Source organism: Aulonocara stuartgranti (genome assembly GCF_965226115.1).
Source record: "Aulonocara stuartgranti genome assembly, chromosome: 13".
Classification (NCBI taxonomy): Eukaryota; Metazoa; Chordata; class Actinopteri; order Cichliformes; family Cichlidae; genus Aulonocara; species Aulonocara stuartgranti.
The window spans coordinates 23,690,909-23,717,478 of NC_138949.1; the positions used below are offsets into that span (position 1 = coordinate 23,690,909).

The 26,570-nt window shown below is 39.1% G+C and overlaps 1 protein-coding gene across 2 annotated transcripts in view; it reads right to left on the reverse strand.

The window, feature by feature from the left end:
- Positions 1–24,699, reverse strand: part of grid1a (glutamate receptor, ionotropic, delta 1a) — a 289,402-nt gene extending 264,703 nt beyond the window's left edge. Inside the window, exons 1-3 of one of the 2 annotated variants that reach the window (XM_082557583.1) lie at positions 23,602–24,699; positions 22,125–22,254; positions 20,427–20,582 (exon numbers count right to left, since the gene is read on the reverse strand). In XM_082557583.1, the coding sequence (XP_082413709.1) occupies positions 20,427–20,582; positions 22,125–22,203 (235 nt within the window). In that variant the 5' untranslated portion in view covers positions 22,204–22,254; positions 23,602–24,699. Of the gene's footprint in view, positions 1–20,426; positions 20,583–22,124; positions 22,651–23,601 lie in introns of those variants that run through there. The other variant, XM_082557584.1, reaches the window with a different exon arrangement.
- Between the last annotated feature and the right edge of the window lie 1,871 nt (positions 24,700–26,570).

The following is a 26,570-nucleotide window of genomic DNA, read 5'->3' on the forward strand; positions in this document are numbered from 1 at the left end:
TGTTTTTGTCTATAATTGTGCAATTCCCATCACATGCTAAAAGAAATGAATCTACTCAATATTTCTAAAGGCAAGGTTATGTCCCAAATGCTGACAATGGGTAGCCCTAATGTTCTAGTGGATGCAGGAAAAGAATAGACTGAAATTAATTAGAAGTAAACAAATTTAAGCTAATGACACCAAAAAACGTATAAAAATGTAGTCAATCCTAAATCCAAAACAAAGTCAGGACTAAACTAGAACAGAAACCTAAAACTTGCTGAAAAAGATATATATAAGATAAAAAAGAAAGTTGCTAGAAAGCTTTAGAACAAAAGGTTCCAAGACAATTTGGCTGTCCAAAAAAACAGCGTTTTGCAGCATAGCTGTAAGAGTAGCGAATCAAGCCAATTTCAAACCATTCAAATACTGAACTACATTAAAAAGAGGTTAAACCAGTATGATAAATGTAACTATTTAGGTAAATTGCTTACAACCTAAGAAAAAGCTTTGATATTTTCTTAAAATATCATCTTTATCTTTCAGTTATTATAGCTAAAGTTGACCAATCACTTCCAACTTGTTTTTGCTAACAGTCGCTAACAACCTGTTTTTGCTAACAGACTAGCTAAAGTGTATTGGCCTAGTATTACAGCTAATGTTTCTTTACAAATATAAAATCAGTCAGAAAAGAATAAAATAAATAGACCCAATCAGATGTTATAACTTGGGACTGAATACGTATTCAGTCAAATCAATCCAGTATATTCCGATGTTAAAACAGGCTAAATCAGTTACCACAGATACCAGCAGAGCGTCTAAAGCAGTGTTTCCCAACCTTTTTGAGCCAAGGCGCACATTGCACTTTAGAAAAATCACACAGCACACCACAAAACACAAATACTACTCATGCTCATGACAAACGCTATTCATGCTAGTGCCTTCATCTGGGTCAGAATATTCTTCAGGACCCAGGTTAGATTGACTACTTTTTCTTTGTCTCACAGCATGTAATTTCTTCTTCGTCTTCTTCTGTTTTTCTGGCAGTTGACAACCCATTTAATTACAGCAGGTGGTTGTACTGCATCTAGTGGAAGATAATATAAATGATCTGCCTGTAACTCAATCGATTGTATCGATACCAAGTCAACATCGGTATCGGATCGATGCTAGCCTGCTGAAATCAATTCTTTACTTTAAGTTCTGCTCTTGTTTGCGATGCTGTGCTTTCGGCAAAGACGAAACAGCCAGGTCGCCATTCGCCACTCCTTTGGCAGCGGGGAGCAGCCACACTTTGCTCCTGCCCCTTCTTGTGTTTAGATGTGACTTAAACACTTTGGGGGGTGTTAAGTTTACATATTTATATTTTCAGTTTTTGTTGAGAATTTTAATTATAATTTTTGTATTATAGTTTCTCAACAGTACTTGTTTGTTTTAATTTCTTTACTGGTTGGCGTGCACTATTTAAGATTTTTGTAAAAACAAATTAAATTAAATTAAAAAAAAATTGATAACTGTAAACCACCACAGCAGACCCGATGGCATTTTCATGCATCGCAGCATCATTTATTCTTACAATAATCACACGGTTACTGTAACAGTACATTCAACAGCTGCAGCTCTCCCGCTGCCAGCCGTACACGTCACCACCAACAGCGACAACACAAGCAGAGCACTGGTTTTAAGCTGGCGAGGCGTGATCGTAGATGGCGTGCAGGTGAGTCCATCTCACCTGCACGCATTGCAGACCACGCCCCGCCACAATAATAAAGCATTTTCTATTTAATTATAAACTTTGTCCTAATTATGTCCTGGGTTTTTAACTATTTAATAATAAAAAATGAAACATCACAAAAACACTTAAGGTCATGAAAATTAATTGAAATTTAGCAATTCAATGACGCATCCACCTTATTTATTGAAAAGTATCAGTATCGGTATTGGCGATACTGACCCGTATTTACTTGGTATTGGATCGATACCAAAATAAGCAGTATAGCACACCACTGCTAATCGGGTGGAACGAGATAATCTTCCACGGCACACCTGATCAGACACAGTGGTTGGGACACACTGATCTAAAGCTTACAGCTATAGCACAGACCTGTTTTCACACAGAATACATGTGACTAGTGCTGTGTTAACCCCAGCAGTGGCGGGTCTAACAACTTTCCCAACTGAAATCCAACATTGTATGTTATGCAGTTTTTAGGAAAATATCTTAAATGTATTTTTGTTTTTTGTTTTTTTGTTAATTATATCATCAAGCTTAGAAACTCTTATAACAGCCTTAGACTGCAGGGTATACACATATGCTGATGTGAGTAATTAGGTGTGGCAAAAAAAAAAGTGTCAGGAAACAGAACAAAGGACAGAGTAGAACACACTGATTAAATGAAAACCAAAACAGGCCATGACAGTAAAAGAGGCTGAAACCCTGACAGCTTTATTGCTCTGAAATTCCATATAAGCATCGGTGCACTTCAAATTGATTCAGTGTTGTTGTAAACTCAATACATACTGCATGTTATCATAGCACCAGGAAAAATGGGGATCATTCGCCATCATTAATTTGCACCACAGTAATTTGTGGAATGAGTCTACGAAAAATAAAAGAATAATAAAAAACAGTCCTTACAACACGACTGCTTTTTTATTTTTATCAACCACCTCCATCCCACCCCCGATTTAACTTAATCACAGTGACAGCAATCATTTTTTACAATAATTATTGCCCAGACGTCATTTTTGTGTAAACTAGTAACATATTATGCATTTTAACACCTTGGTTAAAATCAAGGTTGATGGTAAAATTATAAGACTAGCAGCTTGAAAGTTGTAAAGCTTTTCTCTCCCTCGCTCAGCAGCAGGATAAACTCTATTCAAACTGCACATACATTCAGAAATACGGCAAAAGGTTGACATTAAGAACCAATAAAAGAAGCTGATGGCTGTGTTGGATTAGAAAGGGTAAGAACAGCTGTGGCATGGCTTAGTTTAAAGGGATAGCAAAACCTGAATTGGCAGTGACAGCACTGAAAATTGAGGATTGAAAGGCATTACAGGACTATCGAGATTATTGATGATACATTCCAAGTACCTTTCCTATAGAGACCTTGCACGCTTGTAGAGGAACACTTAATCAGAGATTTGCTCTCTTTAGCAAAATCCTAAAATCTACAAGCCTGTTCCTCACTGAGGAGATGACACTGAGCCTTTGGGAAAGCATACATACACACCACCTCACAAATGTATTAATGCTGTATTAAACACATTAATGAATACCAACAGTGCCATGATCCTGATTTTACAAAAGTCACTATCAAACACTAAGTTGGTGCCAGAAAGGGATTTTTAATCTAAAAATATAAATAAAATAAATAAAGCACAATAAAATCCTTTCCAAATGTTCCAAAGCCAGAAAGAGCAGCTTGTCCCAATGCTCTCTGTAGGTGAATCAAATAAAACAAAACAATGAACTACCACAGCCTGCCATGGGAATTACTGACATGGATAATGAATAATGGGTTTAGAAGACAAAAGATTATTGGCTGTTATGTTAAGGTCAGCTCTAATCCTGGTTAAATGACTTCAATATAATTCCTATCAAACTCAGAACAGAATACCAGCATCAAAAACTATTTTACTGTAAGTACTTAATTCGTCTTACGAAACGAGAGAAATGAAACAGATGTGTGGTCTCGAGAGATATTTAAAACAAACTCTTCAAAATAAATGGAAAAGAAGGCCAATGCTAGCCAAGCTTTGATATATTGAAATGGAAAGACAGCACATAAACCCACACTAAAATGATACCATCACCAAAGATCCCCAGAGAACCCAGAATCCCAGCAGCCACAATCATACATCAACTTTAACTTTCAGGCTGATATATTTTCTCTCCTTTGGGCTCAGAAGGACTTTGGTCATTACTGCTGGCTCTCTTTCTTTTCCGAGACTCAGATTTAAAGTAAATATTCCTGATACGAGCTCTGTTTTATATAACACACTGAATAGGCTGGCCAGACACCAGCAAATCAAATGTGGGGTAAAGAGCATCTTTGGGTGGGATAATCGGAACACTTTGTTACTTCAAATTTAATAATAACATTAATTGTGTTTTTTTAAAGAAAGGAAAGTTATGATTAAAACATCACATATATATTTGATTTCAACTTGCCCAGCCCCCATGCCCAGTAAATACAATAACCATGAAAGGAAGATTCCATTTGTTCTTCTAGTTTAATGTGATAGTCCTCTTAAGCCACACAGGCCGACAGACCAGTCTCTGACTCCCTGGCAATTTCTTGTCACAAGGGAAATCTATATTCTCCAACCATTTGGTGAGTAGTGGCTAAACTGCCACAAAGAGGGTGCTGCAGAAAAAACCTCTTTGTGATTTCTTTGATCTCTAGCAGCCTGCAGTGGTCACCTGTCGTTTGCATGAAAGATGTCATCTTATCTGCAAATACTTTCTCTTTCAGGTGTAGTAAAACTTGAAAAAGTTTGATGCAAAACAGCAACAAAGAACATTTGTCCCAACAGTTGTCCTTTACCACTGCGTCCAACAAATTTCAAAAGGGACAAATTCTGCTTTGAAGGAAAACAGTCTCTGTTTCTACTTTGTGCTGCACTTTTTGCGGTTTCTGTACCACTTGGTGAGTTCTTTGTTCGTATATGAAGAAAAGTCGGTTCCGACTGTCAACCAAAGTAATTGCAAGAAGGTTTTTGTTGCAGCACTTTACGCCTCTTTGTGACCAGTGCCTCCACTGACCACTTGACAGAACACATTCTTTGCTCTGGTGACCAAGCCTGGACGAAAAGGGGCTTTAGGAGCTGATTTCAGAGCAACTGCCTTAAACCTCCAGCAACCACTCACTATCGGTTGGGAATACACATTTCTCACTAGTGATCTCCAGTTTGCCACAAAATGACCAAGTCTCTAGATCTATGTGACTAAAATCTTTACTATAAGAAGGTATTTCTGTTGGGTCTTGCTAAACTGTTGTTAACTGTTACTCTCTGTCATTTTTGAGTATCAGTAGGGATGCATCCATAGATTGAAACATCTGATTTTGAGACGTGTTTCCCCACATGGGCTTTGTCACTTCGTTTCACATCTCCCCAAAATATGATTTAAAAATGGACAAAAAAGGCAAAGGAGAAAAAAAAGAAAGTAAGAAAACTCTAAGAGCATCACCTTCTGCCAGTTTTACCCAGCTCAAACTAGTTTCAAGTCTTTATTGTTGCTCCACGTCCTTATCTTTGGTGTATTTTTCATCATATTCTGCCAAAATCTGTCTATGACTTTACGGTGACTCACTATTTTCCCATTGGGAGTGGCGTAGGCAGCAAAAGATGGTGACAGGTTAACCTACACTTGACCCATGATGACAGCCTTCCCTTCTTTCTTCACAGCCGTTGGATAAAAGCCACGACTTTACAAAATTGCCTGTCCTACAGCGTTAACTTTCAAAAACTTCAACCAATCAGACTGTGGGGCATTGCCTCAGTGTGTGGGAGTGGGTATGGATAAAGATGCTCTGCAGGCAACACATAAAGCACAATGCCTGGAAACCTTAACAGAGATTCACATTAGGGTTTTGTCTAAATTGAAGGGACACTGCACAGTATTTTGAGAGAACATTATTATTAAAAATAATGTTCCAAGTGTCTCCCACAAGACTGGTTTTATTATGTGATTATTGGGTTATTGAGGAAGAGAGAATCACTGCTTTCATGACAGATGCTTTCAATTCTACCTTCCCGTTCCTCCTTGTGGATTTATTTTCATATGACCAATACCTCTGTTGTCAAGTCTGTTGGTCTGATTTTCACTCATCAACAGGTAGACAGAGTGAAATTGTTTTCTCAAGTATGGAGCAGTTGCCATATCAACCAATGCATTGGATCAAGGCATTAGATTACACTGTCCAAAAGCAATCTGAAACAAAAAAGAAGCAAAGCCCATAACAACAATATAGAATAGTTTTATCTTGACATCTTGTTATGGGGTTTTTGATGGAATACAATTCAACACATGCCAATGCAGAAACACGAGCCAGTTTGTTGCACATACACACCTACATGATTTATATATCCACACACACACAGACATGCGCACAAGTAGTGAACTCTCCCCAGTCACATTGCGACAAAAAGCACACATACTGTTTGTGCTGGAATGAGCATGACTGCGGCCTTTCCATTTTTGTTCTGTTAAAAGAAGGCTCTGTTATGGCGGAGAGTGGGCACACAGAGAATCAGTGAGGGACAACTATTCAATTGGGAGATGCCTCATTCTCCTGTTCTCTCTTCCTGGTTGCACAGACTGCCAGAGTGTTGCTAGGAGGAAGCTTCCACTGCCAGCAATGATGACATTGCCTTGATAGACATCTTCCTGCTGTCCAAGAAAAAAGGGAAAGATAGAGACATGGTGTGAAATTCTGCCACCTCCTCCTCCACCACCACTAATTTGCCTCTTTTTCTAGCCTCAAGGCAATCTGCTTCTCTTTTCTTCCCACTCATCTTTTCCATATTTTCATCGTGCCTCTAAGACATCTTTTTTCTGATTGTGATGCTGTTATTGTATTGGACGGATGAGCCTCTACATACTCAAACTTTCTGTAATGCTCACCCTTTGGTTTGGTTTCTTGAAGAATGGAGCACTTTTAAGCATTTCATTCCATTTTTTCTGTTGTAATCTTGGACCCAGTGTTTGCTGCTGTGTCTGCAGTCAAAGCAGAGAAAAGTAAAGTCTAAGTGGCTCAAAATCACTTGCACAATCTTATTTTTTCCCACGGTGTTTTGTTTTTGTTTGTTATTTTTTTGTTCACCATTGTTCAATTTCTACCTGGATAGAGCCTCAGCCATCTTGTTACTCGGTGGGATGAATACAGCATCTTCTAGAGTTTTTGCTTTTGTTTTTTTTATTTGCCATAGTGAAAGTATTCTTAGATTCTTTTTCCTTATCTACAAAAAAAATTACTGTATCTAAACAGATCTAATTAAAACATTTCGTGTATTTTGAATTAAAGATATGCTCGAATCTGGTTGTTTGAAGGCTGATTTTATGCTGTTAAAAGAATTTAAGAAAGAAAGAGATTAAGCATTACTTTTCATGCAATTATACAATGGGCTGAGAGTTATTTTTTAATTCTTCTTTTTCCGCTTACTGAAAAGAGAAAGAGATCCTGAGGCACTAGGGTACTCTGCACTGACTGCACAGAGAATTAAGACACTTTGAAGGTCCCATATATACATGAAATTTATATAATGGTTGATAAAATGAATTATGCAGTTTCCTTATGTAAGAATATATGCATGCACTTAAAATATTTAAACCCACTTATTATTTGTATCAACTCTAAACTCAACTACATATTCTCTACTCTCTACTTAAACCTTGATTAAACTCTGTTACAGACATGGACAGGTGCAGACACGATGACTTGTCATTTCTGTTACACTTCTTTGAAGTATCTTGAAGTCTGCTGCCTAGAGCGCATATGTACTTGGTGGATTGTAAAATATCCATGGACGAGTCTGCACGGTTAAAAAAAAAAGTAATTGGCACGCACGTGAATATCTACATGGAGCCTTGCACTCACCATAGACAGTATTAAATATGGATGTAAGAAAAATGAACCAGTGATTCCTTAAACTTACATTCTATCATTCGACGTTGTGTAAAGCACTTAGAGTTCTTAGAGTAGAGTAAGAACCAGTCCATTTGTCATTTATCTGAAGTCCACTAGGTGGTGATAGCTGTGGTTTCTGGTCCTGTAGAAGTCTATAGGAAAACATGTTTGTCTCTTGACATCTATGAACATTTTCCTGCTGAGTTTATAGGCTCTGTCACTCATTTTGGGTCATACTGAATAAGAAATGTCCTTTTGTAAATCTTGCTCCTACTATGTCTCAAAATGAAAGATTATCTGCAGCATGAAACCGCAGGCTCATTGGCTAATAACATGTGACTGTCATGTGATTAGCCAATAAACATGTGGCTTCACAATCAGACCTGCCTCTCCTTGTCACTTTTGTTTTTATTATGTCCTATTCTGAAGTTTCAAGAAACCTCGGACCAAGAAACCAGTGGGTAATGTTACTGTAGCTATACATTCATCTCTCATACTGTTTATGGGAAACATAGACCTGATAGTCAGATCTGGGCTTCCCTGTTAGGCTGCTGCCCCTGCGACCTCATTTCAGATAAGCAGAATAAAATTACTGTATGATTTATCATTTTGTTACTTTAGATTTGAACTTTTATTGAAATGGTTGATATGAATTTTCAAACAGCGTGCATCATTCATAATGCACGGTGTACTTTTCAATCCCGTCATTTCATTTTTCTGATGTTAATTTGTCATATTTTAATCATACTTGAATTTCTTTTGCAGTAACATCTTTTCATATCATATTTAACAACAGTTTATTTTATTTTTCTTCTTTGTTGTCTGGAGTATGACGTGCAATGTTCATAAAGCATGATGTGAGATGCCACACAGTTAAGAAGCACGATTCATTATTGAAGAATGTGATAAATGGTTTAAAATGTCTTTGTTGTTGGTTTTTGACATTGTCCGTTAAACGGTTCTCACATTTAGCTTAATTTCTGAGTGTTTATTTTTTTAGACTAGTTGGTTAGTCTATTTTTTTCCCCCTTATTTAGTCGACTAAGAAATGACCCGCCAGGAACATTCCTAATTCATCCATATAATAATCAAACAGAGGTAGCTAGAAATGAGAGACTACTTCCAGCAAATACATTTGCAAGATAAAACCTGCTGCAGTTGAAGTAATTAAAGACCTCAGTTATTTACTATATTTACATTACGTTACATGAAGAGAAAGATCGGCAGTAAACTTTTATGCCACAAACCTTTTCAAACTTTTTCTTTTTCTTCTTCTATTTATTTAGCATCTTGTTGAAGTCAACAGTGAGCGTATCATCACAGTCCCAAATCAATCATTAAAAAAAAAAAACTTTAAAAAATGTAATTGAAAAAGATGGGAGTGACTGGTTCTAAAGAATTAAGTCTATAATCCCACTACACAGTGTATGACTTTATCTGCCAACTGTAAACTCGATCAGCTGGAACATCCAAGTCGCATTCATATAATAGGATTGACAGTCTTTAACTGTGAGCCCAGTCAAGTGGCGTCATAGAGGCAATTTAAGCCATGCCGTCAATTATTTACAAGAGTTTCAGGACAAAATTTTTAAAAAGTAGTTGGCCCACTGGTGGTGTGATTTTAAAATATATAGAAGAATAAAGGGTTTTATAAGGTGCTTAAAAGAGCTAAAATCTTGCCAAGAAGGCTTGCAATTTATTGATAAATGAGTGTACAAACACACAAAAAAACTGCTTTCTTATCTCAAAGAATCCAAAGGCAAGGCATAGCGATTCATCCTATGAGTACCATAAAGATCGAATATCACGATAAACCATAATTATGAATTTTTTTTAAATTTAAGATTAAATATGTGTATAGATGCACAGCTTCCTTAAAGCTGTAAGATATCACCAGTTAAATATAAAGCTACCTTCCTTTATGGACTCTCCATCCTTAGATTGTGTTACACATTTAGTTTGTGGACATAAAACTCATGTTGTTCCCTAAAATCATTCAAACTGAAGAGGAAAGGGCAGATAAAGTATTTCAGTTGCACCACAACTCTGTATGTCTACATAAAATTCCTAACCTTTGGGGCCTGTGTCTATTCGAGCACAGGTCCAGAGATGGGTAGTAGCGCGTTACTGTAATCCGATTACTTTTTTTGAGTAACGAGTAAAGTAAGGGATTACTATTGCAAAAAGGTAATTAGATTACTGTTACTTTCCCGTAAGATTCGTTACTGCGTTACTAAAACCGTGATTTTTTTGCAAGAGTGTCTCATGACAATGAGACAGCTGTGTGCAGATCAAAAATGGATAATATAACGAGTGCAGGAGAGAGTATGCAGCGTTTAAAGCGTGGAAGTACTGACCTTACTTTGAGTTTGATTCGGTAAAAAGTGACAAAAACATTAGCATGCGCTGCTCACTGCGTGGGAAGAAAACGTCTTTTTACAGCGAAAAAAGCCCTAAACGTCCGAGCAAGCACCAAATACGCTGCTGCTGGAATGTGAAATTCACAGAGAAACTGCCGGATCCTTCCACTGACCGCTGCGGCACACCTGCACCAGGGTAAACCTCCGTCTGCCCCACTCCTGATATACAGGCGAAAATAGAGCAACAGGACCGCTGAGTCTTTGATTTTATTTATTTTCTGCTGTGTTTTACGTGCATCTATTTGAAAGAGTGAGTGTAAACACAAAAAACTATTTTATTTTATAAGCTGGAATATGCAGAAAGGTTTAGGTTTAAATGTCAAACAAATTTCTTCCTATCAGAGAATGTTGCATATAATTTAATGTTTGCTTGATGCAAAAGCTTAAAACTAATAAAACAAGTTTTAAAAAGAGACTTTTTCATTTGATTACATTTTATATGATGGATTATGCAGAAAAAAGTAGAATTGGGCTGAAAGATCTATTGCTTTATTAAGTATTTAGGGGATAAATCATGTTTTAAAAAGTAACTAAGTAACTAATTACTTTTGAAAATAAGTAATCAGTAAAGTAACAGGATTACTTTTTTCAGGAAGTAATCAGTAATTAGTTACTGATTACTTTTTCAACACTGCACGGGACAAAGCTGAAGACTGTCTGGAGTTCAACCAGGAGCAGAGCTGTGGTGTAGTAGTTTAAAGCCGCAAAAGAAAACACAAAAACAAATATTTCAAGATACAAAAGTCTGTGTGACAGGCAAAAGATACTCAAAAACACAATTATGTACGCAATAAATGCTATATCAGACACAGTATAATTATTTACACAGTTTAAATGTGCTTTTATCCTTGTGATTGACGTGACAGTGGAAAAACTGTAGTTAGAAAATCCTTTAGCAACATAATGACTGTGTGTCTCAGACTGACACGATAACGCGAGATGATGAACCTTCTCTGTCTCGATCAAGTGGGAGAATGAATCATTCACATCGCCTTGGGTTTGAGAAGGCTTGAAGACACAAACAGCATATTAACACTGCTCTCTCCACCAAATTTCTCTCAGTACAGTGATCCTCATTAACCTTTGAAACCATCATGCAGGTGAAATAAAAAGTCAGAAACCTTTTGAATGCTTGAAAACTCTTCTATCCCGTGACCTCCAGTTCAATCTTTGAAAAAAAAAAAAAAAACGAGATGTTGTAAGAAGATGATAGCTTTGTGAGAACACTTTACTTTCCACAAAATGAGGTACCAATCAATAATCTGGTTCAGTAGCAAAAATGGCCCCAGTAAGTGAAAAAGTAAGAAGAAAAGAAAAGGAGAAATTATCCTGTAATACTACTTCTTGAAGAACTTGCTTATCCTTTAAGAGAGACAAAAGCAGATACTGGTAATATCTCTTCAACGAGACTTAAGAATTTGCAGGAAAATACATAAAATACAAATTGCTATATTGTATGGGAATACTTTAATTTTCTACTGTAAACGATTACAACAGTATACACACTGATCACACCATATTTTACACTGACACTGTCGTTCTGCAGGAAACATATTAAGACCTTCAGTTAACACTTTGAGATTAACTAAACTCTGAATAAGTACACAGTGAAGTTGTACTGGTGCTGTCACCTTTAAATGTGGCCTGAAGTATGTGTGCTCTTATTATATAATAAATAAGGCAAATTGGTTAAGAACACAAACTCCTTTCTTTTCTTTTTTTTTTACAAAGCTCACTCCCATTGGTGATTTTTTTTTATCATTCAGTTTCAGCCTATCAGAGGTCTCCAATACATTTACAGTATTTATTATTTTTCATTTCAGATAGAAGGATCAAATAAAACACATGATTGTGTTCAGAGAGCTTTTTTATATTTTACTGAGTGCATGGAATTATGTCATTCCCATATATTTGCACATATGTGAAAAACATAACTATGAAGTGGCGCCAAGACATCTGTTGGAGAGACATTATCATTTGTTTGCTATTTCAGCAAGGGTGCTTTATGAATACCAACAAACAACGACAACCTCCTTATTCCTGCTTTTATATATGATGAGTGGGTCATGTTGGTGTGGCGTGGGTGTTTCTTTGGAAGGAGGCCTTCTACTTAGATGTGCTTTACACTGATATAATTAAAGAAAAAACAAGGGATACAATAAACGCGGTGCTACAAGATTTTACAAGCGTGTTCAAGCAATGATTAAAACCTAACAGTGACATCTTGCTGTGATTATACCTACGGAAAACTGACGCTGGGTTTGCTGATGAATAGGGTAGTAAAACAGGAATTAGGCCTACACATCCCACGAGTGTTCCCTGAATAATTTGTCTGGATGTGATAATGCCACGGATTAGATAACATGTTGTACTGCTAACTGTTAACTTACTTGGTTAAAATAGGACATTATTTTACAATATCTGCTAATTAACTCTAATTATCAGCTGAGACAATGTATAAGTAAGAAAACTAGAACTTAAGTGCTTTGTTGTGTTTTTGTGTCTCTCCATTCCAATAATAGAATAGAATAGAATTCAACTTTATTGTCACAGCACATGTCACAGGTACAAGGCAACGAAATGCAGGTTGCATCCATCCAGAAGTGCTTTAGCCATGATATAGATATATTACAAATATATACTAGCAACATGTATAAGCCAGTGTATTCATACATTAACAGCTTGCACAGTGGAGTTTGCTCTCCACTGTGATGTATTAGATCAAATACTGCTAAAAGGAAAAAGCCATTGGGTAAGTACAGAATCAAGACAGCATCATAGTGAGTTCAAAAAAAGGAGAGTAATTATGCAAAAGCTTGTGATGATTCACTGTAGAATATAATTCTCAGCCAAAGTGATGTATATTCATACCGGGATGCACATTTGACCCACTTTTCAGTGGTGTCTGCATGTTTCGCCCTTTACACTCTTTTTACTCTTGAGGTTTAAGCTGGGTTTTGATTTCACTCATAGAGAGCTTACACACTAGCTTAGCTTCATCTTTGGATAAAATCCATGTTGCCTGGCCATGGTAGAGGACCCATGGCAATGTGAGAGAGACGGAGAGTCAGAGAAGACTGAGAAGGGATTCTTTTGACAGATGGTCCCACTTGGTAGTCATGTCTGTGGGCACTAATGCAAACAATGGCTCCCAAATACATTTTAGCATCTTTTCATCAATAAGGCTAGTGAGCCGAGTCCGCAGTTTCAAATGATTCTGCCCCTCTTGTCTTCCATACACTCCAAGATTTTACATGCTCTGCTCCTTTTTTCCCCTGCATTTTCCCACTGCCTTCAGCCATCTCCATCACCCTGCTTTCACCCTCACTGTCACACTTGCTCACTATTTCACTCTACTTCATCCCTATATTCACCAAGACTTCCAGTCCAATTCCACCCACAACCAAACCCCATCGCTCTCCTCCCTCTGTCTGCAATGAGTGTGACGTCAGAGATAGCCGCACACCATTTCTGTGGACGACTTCTGTTTAGGCTCTAATAGGATTTACTCTGAGGCTGATTTTCTGCTCTTTGTCTTCTGTCCTGGAATGAAGTCTTCTTGCAGCCAATGGTGCAGGTGGTGGGTAGTAAATTATACACACTTCCCTCAGAGCTAGTCAGCATCACAAGTGAGTGAAAGGGGTAGCTGAAAGCTCCCATCACCAAACTGCTTTCATGACCAACACTGCCTCTCACAAAACCACAAAATCACTTTCCAAACACATCCGCAAACCTGCATCTAAAAACCCAACACAAACTCTCAAATATTACAGCATATTACCACACATATATTCATACCAGCATGCACAAACAAACAAATCCTCTACCGGCATTTATACACCCACTCTTCCTCCCCCACCACCTCATCTCTGCCATCTCAGCACACTTTAGGCAGCTCAATAATATCGAAGCATAACGGTGTGTGTACAAAAGAGAAATGATGTTAGTAACATGTGGGACTCCGATGTATTACAACGGACGGAGGCCAAAGGCCTCATCAACATCAGTCTGATTGAACAGGACATCTCCTCTGGGCCACCCCCTCCCCCCATTTCTCTGTGTATGAGTCTCATTCGGTCTCTCTTGCTCTAACAGGTAGAGCAGTATTGATGGCCAATCCCCAGCGGTGGTTGGGGGCTGTTTGGGGTCGTAGCAAAGCACTAACATCTGTCACAGTGTTCTCTACAGCTCGTTATAAATCTGTCATGCCAAAGAAGGCAGGGACATGAATAAGACACGGGACTGAGAAACCGGTGGTGGGGAAAACATATGTTGCATGTTCATGAGCAAGTTATTACAGGCAGCTTGTTGGGTTATGCGTGGCATGTGCTCAGTTGTGTTCTGATAGATGCAGATTTTAACCAGCCCTCATAGATCAGATGCTCTTGTCATATTGGAAAAATCAATGCAGGTGTTAAATGTCTTTTAAACAACAATCACAGGAACCAGCAGGGTAAATTTCGCCTGTCACTGCCTGACAGGGCAAAATGACCAAAATAATATCCTCTGATGCCAAATTTAGTACACATGCTAGATCACCGGAGGAATAATCTGTCAAACGTCTATCAAGATTTGTATGTACTTTGTGCAGTTAAAAAATGAATCCTTTTTTTAAGTGGGCATTTCCTTCATACGGCCTTCAGGTACAAACAGCCATCATACGACCCAAGCCATCAGTCAGGCTTTTACACAATGAACCCCCCAGAACATCCTCAGTCAAACATGCCAGTATGAAAAGCGATGAGAATACTTTGAAGTCAGCCCTCAGCTGTCTGCCAGTGTGGCAACATAGGGAGTGTGATGAATACACAAATGAACAAAGGCCCAACATGAATGCATGCCACTCTCTCTAATTAGAGCAATATTGTAGTTCTGACACAGACTAAACTTCACAATTTCCCTAAAAGCCAACAATAAAAATCGGCAATGCAATGCTTCCACTCTCTTTCTCAGTGTATTTACTTGTAAGAGTTTGTAAAAAAAAAAAAACTTGTTTCCACACTTTCCAACCCTGTTTACCCAAATTAAAAGATTACTAAAATCCCTGGTCATGGTGACAGCAGTGCTACAGATGATTTCTTTGAATACAGATCAGATGTGGCATTTGAGCGTACTGACGCTTTTCCTGAAGTTAATCAGCAGACCAAGTCTTTTGACACCAAAGTCAAAACCACTTTTAAAGTCTTTAGAGTATTTTTTTATATAATTGGATACTTATAAATGTCTCTGAGCTACTTTCAAGAAGCGTCAGTGTACTAGCAAATGAGACATCTGTTGCAAATGTTGAGGCTACGTGACACAGAAGTAACCTACCACAAGAGAGCAGTTCTGACCAGCTGTTCCTGTACAGCACAGAGGACAAAACCTGCAGGCCTACTAAGCAGACCCAGTATTTAACAGTCTTGACCTCTCTGTGTCCCTTTCCTTCTGTACTCTGCTCTCTCGCTTCCTTTCTCTCTTCAGACAATGCTGACTTTGGCTATTCTAAAGAAAATGTTCAGGAATGCATGTTCTTTAGTTTGCCTTTCAGCCGACAGGCCCCAAAGAGCGTTCCCTATGGCACCAATGCTGTTGTGAATGGCTTACGTGTAAAAGTGTAGGTGTGTTAAAATACAGAAATGCACTGTCCGTTACATAACAGTTATAGCTGTAATATTACTAAAGTGTGACCTGTGCAACAAAGGAAGGAATATTTTACCTTTGAAATCTCTCAGAAGAGGTCAAATGAACTGCAATGAGGCAAGCTGAGCGAGGAATATCTGTGAAAGAGCTGGATTGTGAAGCAAGGAGCAAGCAGACCATATTATAAATATTACAGCACTGAACACACTTCTCCATAAATAAAAAACTTTCCACTTTCATAGGCACATTTGTTATAGAAATCAACACATCTGAGCCCTATTTGCATCTTCTTTAATGATCAGTCCTCAGTTCTAAAAATTGTGTAGGATCTTATCAGCCTTCGCTGAGCGATCAGAAGCTCAAATCACACAGGATGCCAGCTAAATGTTATGATACATTTCACAGATAAATAATGTGCAAGCAGGGAAATGATCACATCAATAAACTCTGTAATATAGCACTGCAGGACTGTGAGGAGGAAGCAGGAAGTACATATGACCATTTTTAGAAGTGTTTTTGAGGCCCTATATATGGTGGATGGATTAAAAAAATCAAAAAGTGACAATCAAATAAAAAGGAAACATTAGATAAGCCCCTTCTGGTGATGGCATCCTCTCCCAGTGACAAACTGAATTCTGGTAAGTCTGTGTATTCAATATATACAACCTTATATGTGGAAAAGATCTGCTATGACTTCATTGCCGCATTACTTTAAGTTGCAGAATGTGGATTTTCTTTTTTGGGAACAATTTATTTTCAAATGAATATTTCATGCTAATGTACAATTTTTCCAAGTATCACCCAACAACCGCAGAAGCAGCTCTGCAAATGCTGATTAATCCTACCTGGCCTACATGGATGCTTTACATTTTGAAGGGAATAAATAACATGTATACACCTCTGTCACAACATTAATTAGTTTATTAAGTCACCTGCCGGCTTTTTACAGCCCACTGAAGTGCTTATGATAGATTAAAGTTACTGTTGGATAATTAACAGGGGCTGGTATAATGGCCTGATCATTGTCCCTCTGTGTAAAAAGACATAAAAGCACAAACAAATCTGTTACCAAGATTTATGTAGCCTTTTTAAATTTACAGGGACAATAATAGCGAAAGGGCAGCATTACATCACATTTACACAGCGAGTAATGAGTTGTCATAAATAGACACTCGCAGGGAAGATATTGAATTATCAATGGCAACACTGAGGACCCATTATTTCAACTTTTGTCATTATGGACTGAGGAAAGGACAAAGAGAAAAAAAAAACTTCTTTGAACTCTATTGGCTTACAGGAACATAAAGGACAAAGAATGAAATCCTCCTTGACGTTACCTTGGCAGGTGTTAGATGAAAATGGAGGGTCACTAGTGGTGTGGTGTGTGAAGAGGACTCAGCGGGACAGAACACTCAACAAATTACTGAGGAGGGAACTATTTTCCTTAACTGTGTCCCATATCCTTTAAACTCTAATGGAAATCTCTGCTGGGGACTTCACAAAATAGTGAAACAGCTCAAAAAAAGTGATTTTGGCATTCAATACTATTTGAATGCCTGCTATGCAAAAACTGAAATGTATGTTTAGCTAATTAGTTTTGAAAAGTTTCAGTAGTCCCACACTGTTGTCCTGTTGGCATGCTTGCTAATCATATAATGCCGCAATAGTTACATTTGTTCCAGAACATGAAACTAGAGCCTAAAGGATAAAACTTTGCACACTCTATCATGAACCTTTCTTCAATGGCCACCAGCAGGTTAACATCTTTGAGTTTGTTGTCAAAATATTGTTTGCATGCTAGCATGCTTATCTCAAATTACCACAATGCCCAAGTTCAGCCTCTCAGGGCTGTAACATGGCTGTAGAATCTTAATGCAACTTTGCTGTATTTTGACCACACACCTGCAGCAAAGTTGTGTTATGATGCATGGCTTTCTCGTTTCATGAGATGTTTACATTATTTGCATATCGTCTAAATGCTCACCCAGTAACTATGGGGCTAAAAAAAAAGGAAAGAACTCCGCCTTACAGGCAGAGCTTTTCTTGAAATATGCATAGGTTCTTATTTGCAGAGGCAAGTTTGCTGTCCCCTTGCTTTAACTTCCCCTGAATAAAAAGTAAGACAGAAAAAGATAAAAGCTTTGTTTCCCATGTAAACTTATGTTCAGAGGATGAGCTTCTATTTTTAAATTACAAGGGGAAATCTGGGTTGCAAATTTTAAGATGTGTGAAAAATCATATTTCTTTTCTCCTAACATTTGTCATGGAATTATTTACTTGTAATAATTCCATAACAAATGTGAGGAGAAATTCTGTACACATAAGAAATTCAGCATTGTAATATTTTGTACTATAAACCATGTCCTGCTTTACTATGCATTCTCTAGCCACTGTGACAAATTCACCTCAGCATGACTTATTCTCTCACAATTTAGGAAGAGAATTTTATATAATTATAATCTTAAGTGTCTTGTTTTTCTATTTAACACAAAGCTGATGGCAGATAAGCCCTACAGGTCTCATGGCGAGCACTGATGCTTGTGAGCTTCCACTCTCGGTGTAGAAATCACCCTGTTCATTCATTTCAGTTGTTCCAGCCTATAAATAGGACAGTATCTGCCAGTTGTGTGGTCAGGCAGTATATCCAGCCAGCCTTGAGCTGTCATCTTTAAACGATAAAAGCGTGGGAGGACTGAATAGTTGAGTGTTTCTGTTTGCATGGCGTTTGTGTGACTTCCTCATTAATATATGTTCTAGCAGAGCAAGGACAAAGATAGCCAAATAAGGGCAAACGAGACACCAGAACTACTTGTCTCAAGATGGCAAATTTTCCTCATCACCTCACTGAAATCGTTTGCTCTTCTTTAGCCCTCTCATGTTTATTCAGGTCTTGATCATGATTCTTTCTCCCCTCCCCTCCCCTCCCCCCCTCCCACACACACACACACACACATACACACAGTCGTTTTTTTTGCTCTTCGTCCCTCTCACTCTTTATACCCACCTCTGCTCTCCTCGCTCTACACCATGCTATGGCAAGGTCCTGACTGCCACTCACAGCAGGATGGCAGCGAACAAAAGAGCAAAGCAAAAGGTTAACTTATCCCAGTTGTCACTCAGTGTTCACCAGCCTACTTTGTGTATAGTGCAAGAATCTGAGGCCGCACATTGATCCTCATGTCATCGACTGCACATTATTCCCAACTCTCTGCAGAAACTGAATGCCGTCTAATGAACCACTTAAATATTTAATTAGCGGGCGCCTGCCCATAAACAATAATTAAGCGTGCTAAATGATACCCAATCAAGGGTAAAGAAAGGCAGTTTATTCAGAAGTGATAAACTGAATCATTTTCAATAAGAAATAAAAAGCTTTTCAGTGAAGAAAAATGATTATCAAGAACTTTGTGTGTCTATAAGCGTTTATGTAGACATTGTGTTGTGTTAAAATACTGTGAAGGTCATTGTCAAAAGAAAGCATTGTTAAGGTAATTGGTATGAGTTAAGCATGAACAAGTTTAGGTGTAAAGTTCCATCTTTGACTAACTACACTAATTAGACTGAAGTACAAGTGGTGAATGACTTGCTAGCCAGTCAGTTTAATTACTACATTTTTGCATCTCAAGCAACAACGACTGATAAATTAGCCAAGTGTCATATGTCTGTAACACATTTTTCATCTTATCTCCGCAGCAGCAGCTGGATAATGACAGTATACTTCTGGTATATGTAAAGAACTCAAATGACAGACTGCTTGAGTTAAGACTCATCTGGATTAAAGTTTGCTTTTGGAAATATAAAGTAGACTACTAGATATCTGTGACATTGTTAAGAGCCTCAGCTAAATGACACGGGATAATTATAGCAAAAGGCGAGACATAATATAATTTTTTTGCCTGTCAGGGGCACTATGAATAGCAATGAGTCATCAAGGCCTTTGTGCAACTGGGGACAAAAGTAGGATCTAGTAACTAAGTGCAGGGGACATAAACAGCTTTTGAAGATCCCCAGGAACCTATTAAAGTCTTAATGATTCATTTCAGCAGAAGAATGTTTAATCGCCTTTTGCAGTCTGTTCAGCATCTGAGTGAGATAACCTTGGCTGAAATTATTTCATTATTAATTTGGTGTCTGATGTGTGGACGTGTGTCCATTCTAGGCACCTATAGTATGGGAAAACCAACAGAAGTAGACAAAACTGTATTGTTTAACATTCAAAGAGGCTTGCAAACCCAGAAATATTACTCTCTTGTCATTACATAACTCCTGGATTGGTAGGGAAACTTCATTTGATCGTCTTCACATGATTTTTATACACATATAACATCTTGTCCTGTTGTGCTCTTAACTCAATGCTTCCACCTAGCTTTTCAACCACAGAAGACACCTTGCTTTGGTACAGTGGCAAGAGAGCTTTGCAGGTGGCGACGCACACACAAACACACATACACGCCTACGCGCACGCACACACAGCTATTTCCCTCGCTCACAGAAGCACATGAATCATCATCATTGCCCGCTCTACTAGCCATCGCATCAATGTGTGAATGAACAACATTCTCTTGGGGCTCCAGCAGATCAGGACAGTCAAGATTACCACGCAGCAAGCACCGGACTTCTTGCTTGATCATAGCTACTGAGCAGAGAAGATGACCCCCTTCCTGACGTCCCACACGCTGCCCCAAGTTATCAGATTTAAAATAAAAAATAAAAGCAGCGGCAATTTATTCCAAGGGCGGGAGGGGGGTGGTCGAGGAACGCTTACCTTCCTGCACTGCCTGGAAAGGGTTGTTAGGCTGGATAAGTTTCACAGAGTGGGTGATTTTCTCGCTCTGCAGAATGTCATCGCTCAGACTCAGGTCTGAGATGGCAAGTTGGAAAATTTGGTCATCTCTTACAGCGTTTTCTTCGAATATGGCACCTGTTGAGTAAAACAGTAAATTACTTGTGTGCGCAAGTTAGATGTGGGAAGATAATGATGAACGAATTTTAGTTTTGCTGTGGACCCAATGCGGACAACATAGCTTTTATTGCCCACAGTCTGCCAAAGTGATGGACTGAACAGTGCTGTTTTTCTTTTTATATATCTTTACATTAAACGTATTTTTTTCTGAAGCTAAGCGTCTTCGCTGGTGAGATTTCAGCACCACGGAGAGCGACGTGGTCTCATCAGAGACCACTGTAAAATCGGAAACACGCACTGCACTAGCTTTAGTCAAACTTGGAAAGTTAATATCCATCATGCCTAACAGATCCACGGCACCCTACCCACAGTAGGCCTTGTGTGGGAGGAATACTGAAGCTTAACTGCCCCCCCTCCACTGTTTAGCAGAATGGCATCAGCTGCTATTGGGAGAGCACATACATCACGGAAAGGGGTTTCAGGGAAACGAGAAGAATAATTGGGGTACACTAACATTATGCGGACTATCAGCCAATATTATCTGGATGGAGTCCCACTGCTGTATTAAGCCAGTGACTGAGCACCTGCTGCTGCTTGCCAGACTGTTGCAGTAAACAGTGAGCAGCAGCAGCAGCAGCGGTGGTGGCGGCGTAGCACCGAGACGAGATTTGCTCACAGTGACACTGACGTTTTTATCTGAGATTACAGCGCTTCTCATTGATGAAAAGGGGGGCAAAATGAAGGTAATGACCGAGTCCGTGTTGATACGGAGGTTGCAGATTTGTTTCAAAAGTGTCAAATCAAACCTAATGCGATGTTTAAGGGCACACACCAGATCGTTTGGATGCCGTGGTGAGTTTCAAGCATCTCCACATCTCTGCAGCTCTGGTTTGAAGTTGGAGTACAAAGAGGCACTATGTGTGTTGCATCTATAAAACGAAACTCCGCTGACATTCCCTCTATCTTTGTTTTTGACATTGCAGTCACGTTCCGGGGAAAGTTGAGGCTTGTCGGGTACACACAAGAGGTAGCTTGGTCTAAAAAAAGCCTCAGCGGTTTGTCTATTGCACATTAGTGTTTTTATCATTATTATTTCACAGTTTCACTGAAACAGGCCTTTCTGCTTACTGTAAATCGTTTTTTCTTTTTGGTTTTTGGGTTTTTTTGGGGGGTTTTTTGTACAGGACTGCGGTTCAAAGGCAGGCAGTGGTGTGGTTAAGATGTGAAGACAACATGAATGCAGCAATCTGTCGTCGAAAAGTGACAGAAATGTCTGTGCTAAATAGAATAAATACCAATAAATAATATGAACAAAACAGTTGAAGCAATGAGGGTCGGGTGATTGGTCATTTACAAAACACCAACTTTTCAACTCGCCGGAGAGTCAAAGTGTTTCTTAAACGCAGGATGAAGCTGAATACACTCTATTTATCCCGCCCTCTCACCAACATCTTGTGATCTCGGCAGTATAAGCTGGCTGACCTTTATTCCCGCACCCCTTTACACTTGACCAACCCAAACATGTTTTGTTTTTTCTTTTGTTTTTTGCCGGACGCTTACCGATATGTATGATTGAGTCCGCTTTGGCCGAATTGCATTGCAATATCCACAGGGGAAGGCAGATCAGCAGCAACTCCATCTCGGGATTTTAGTGAGGCGGCTCATCCAAGCTCTGCTCGGCTGTCCTGTACTGTCCAAATGGAGCACCCAAAAGAAAAAAGAAAGAAAGATGATCAAAACCCAGAGCCAAACAGAACCGCGATCCTCCTCCTGATAGACCAGACCCGCGTAGACCCTACAGAAATGACCACAGTTTTCTCTCTGTCTCTCTCGCTCTCTCTCTCTCTCTCTCTCTCTCTCTCGCTCTCTCTCTCGCTCTCTCTCTTCCTCTCTTGCTCTTTTTTAAACCAACAAAAACAAGCCGACCGCAGGAAGGTGGGCTCAAAAAGACCAGGGCGAACCGACGGGGACTCGAGGTAAGCCTAAAAAGACAGGTAGCCCTGTGAGAGAGACCGGCGTTCTCACTCTCGCCTCTCTCCCTGCGCTCCGGCGTCTAAAGCATGGCAAGCAGCAAAATATGCGGAGGAGGGACACCCCTCCAACAACACACGGAGAAACGCTCACATACACACTCCGAGAGAGAAAAAATCACTCTCTTCAGTCCTGTCTTAATCACGTGACTGCAGAGACTTCACGACTCGGGTGCTTTTTTCGACAAGCCGGGTAGAAATGAGTTGGACTAGCCGGAGAAAGACGCGTGGAGAGGCGATAATTAAACACACGACTGGAGGTTAAAACAGGCAAAGAAAAAAATAATCCCTTGACAAGATATGCCTTACTTACAAAAAAAGAAAAGAAATAAAACAACGCGACAAAAGCAGACACGCAAAAGTCAGCGTACATATTTGGCGGCGGTGTGAACAGTTTACTTTTGGAGAAGTTGTCGTTTTCGGGGAAAATGTGAAAGACCAGAACGACTGGGACACATTTTCACCATACTTCAGCGACGACGGAGCGCAGCTGATGTGCCAGAGAAAAGGATTTACACACTGTGATCCTCGGCGAGGGCTGATGGATGAGAGACAGACGTGGCAGAAGCCACAACGCCTGTCTGAGCCAAAGAACAGCTGGATGGAGTTGACGGAGGAGCATTCCGCACAGGAGCAAACAGAAAACAAACCTAACGCTTTCTTATAGCCTGGCTTGTTCGGTTAATTGAATATTGCTTCTGCATAATTGACTCTATGGGTGTGTGTTTTTTATATATAAAGCCGAGGTCAAAGTGTTGGAGCGAATTTTTAGGACACGAATCACTCTAAAGGGTGGGAGTAATTTTTATTGGGTAGCCTTACACACATCAGTGAGCAATGCACGGCGTTTGCAGAGCTATAAAGAAGAGGAACTCGTGGCAGAAGATTTCTAGATAGGCATAATCTTACAATTAAAGGATATTTCTCGTGGATGTAATAAAAACGGAAATATCTCTTAATTGTTTGGTTAAGTCTGTCAGAGGCGCAAAAAAACAAAGTTTCAGCACCACCAGCAGTGGACAGCTCCTTCACTGAACTGCACCGGACAGACAGTCAAGTGAAGAGCAAACACTGCACATTTATATCTGTCTGATTCTTTCCAGGATGCAACATTCTTAGAAACAATATGTAATAAGGGAGTGGCTGTTTTAAACACCCCGCAACCCCTCAGCTCGCCTTTATACGTTCTTCAGTTTAATTGCAGGCAAGAGGTGAATTCACATGCCTCCAACGTTTTTAACTAAAATCACACACTACCCCTACTGGCCATCTATAGATACTGCACCTGCTGTAGCACAAAATATCTCAATCATTTCCTAACGATTTATGTCGCTTTTTATGAGTGATGGTCATATTTCACTGCTCTATTGCCATGTCATTAGGAAACAGGCTGGAGTGAACCCGAAAGGCTTTTTACTGCTCAGGGTAGTATAGATATTTATGCCTGAATATGTGATGAATGTTAGCCCACATCTTAGTGACATATATCAGATTTTTCTTTCCCTTTTTTGTATATGAGCAGCTGCTTTGACAACAAGGGGAGGAACACACTGTAAGAATCAATTATTGCTCTTTGATCCCAATTACAGTTTCCACAGCACAGTAGATCAATCTGGGCACATTTCAAGGGGATCAAATCTGAAAGATTAACCTTGAAATTTGTGCTTTAAGATGACAGGCATCCAAAAAAACCATAAAAATTTCATCAGGTCCCAGCAGAGAAATGCATCTCTTAATTTCACTGATCTATGAAGCAATATGTTGCTGAGATTTCATCAATAAATTATTCATTTTAAATACTGGCTAAACTGCCATGTCACATATGTCTCAAAAAGGCTTCATTCATTGTACATTCTTGTTTATTATGAGTGCTTGTGGTGCAAATCTGCCCCTCTCTTTCATTCTGCTCTTCTGTTGGGGTGGGGGGTGAGGGGGTGATACATGATGTGCAACTCGAGAAAAATCTGCATAAGAATAATCAGGATGTGTTCAATCTGACTGACACCAGTAAGGTGCAATGAAGCTGCTGCCCAATAGCATGTATATCGTTTTTTACGGATAAGATGATTAAAAAGAATAATTAACAAGTTCTTAATCAATGCTAAATCAAACAAGTTCTGGATATGAACCTTAAAAACATCCTGTGGCTGTATTCTTCCGCACATGAAATGAATATCATATTAAGAAATTGTGTTGTGTCTGGTTTATAGGTAAATTGTCAAACAAGACAAGCCATTTGGTGGGGATATTTAAGTATAAGTGAGAGTACTGTTGTTACAGAGTGTTTTAGCTATTACCATTTAATGCAGATGTGTTGAAAATAATGTATATCCTCTAATATATATTTTCTGCATATAGAAAGGTATTTATGAGATATTTTCATGAGAAGCGCAGAGTGTTGTTTTGAGCCACCGGTTGGCAAGTTCCATGCATTGGAAAGTAGATTAATATGAAAGAGAAAATACCTTTTTCATAGAAAGTAGGCCATTCAGTGGATAATCGTTCATATTTTTGGGTTCATTATGCAGTTGATTCATACCTGCTCTGTTGGTCCAAAATGTCTCCTAATGATTATTCTCCAAATTAAAACAAAAATCTTTTGCAACTCATTGTTTTTGTTCCTTTAAATTCACTTCAGCAGTGCACCTCGTGCACCTCCATGGGTGTCAACTTATGTTAGTCTCAAAACTGCTGCAAACTGTTACCGAGACATTGGTGGGTAGGTCACGCCTGCTCTTCAGCAATGAAGGTGGAATTTCATTGTCACACAAACCTGACTCATTAATGTTTATGGCTATGAGCAATGGAGTGAAAAGGAAAGACAGATTTTTTTTTCTCTTCCTTATTGGAAGAAAGCCAAAAAGTGAATTTAGATTGAGAGAAGCTGTCACATTCAAATGTGTCAAAGCCAGAACAACTGCTGTTAGTCATGAATACATAACTACTTGCTCCACCCTGAACTATCTATGAATAACATTTTTTTTCCTGTTTCCAAAATAATAAAAAGTATACTTTTTTTAATCAAAACCCCAGAGCAAAATTCTTGCATGATAAATTGTTTATATTGAATCTTGTATTTGATTTTGAGGCACAGACTGTGTATAAAAGATGTGCATAACTTCTAGGGGTGAAAAAGTGTGGCCAAAACTCAAACTGTTTTCTTTCTAATAGTCGGGGAGGGGCAACTCCTCTGGCTGCAAAGTGAGGTCTAACTGTCGAGAAGTCCATGGAAAAAAAAGATCAATATTCAGCTAACACTTTCCTAATGAGGTGAATGTAATATAATAATGCAACATAATGTTACAAAAAACATTATATTGTTACAATTAACACTTAAATTAGGTAATCAGAGTCACGGGGGACAATAAAGAAGAGTATATTTTCAGACAAGGCTCCTTTGTTGCTATGGCAAAGGCTTGCAGTGTCATTCCGTTTCTCATTTGATTTAATTCCTCACTCATCTTATCTAGCTTCAAAACACTCAGCTGAAGGCTTCAAGACAGAACTCACTAACCAGCAGGTGATGTCACAGTGGTTACATCGATCTTTTCTGCTGCCTCATTTCCTGCATCCTGCATTCTGCACTCATTTGGACAGAGCGCTCTGTTGTAGTCCCTGGATTCTGCTGGAATCTGCTCCTAATGCTCCTATTACCACTGGGACTACATTAGACTTCACCTTCCACATCTGTTCCAGTTGTTCTTTCAGCCCCTGGTGCTCCTCCTTTTTTTTTTATCTTGCTGTCCACTGGGATTGCCACATCTATCACAAGTGCGCTCTTCTGCTCCTTGTCAAGCATCACTGTGTCTGGTTGGTTGGCCAGCAGCTGCTTGTCTGTCTGCAACTTGAAGTCCCGCAGGACCCTAGCCCCGTTGTTCTCAACCACCTTTGATGGTTTCTCCCATTGGGACTTGGGGACCCCTTGGGACTTGTGGTGTAGTCCATATGCAGCAATGGTATTATATATGTAAATACA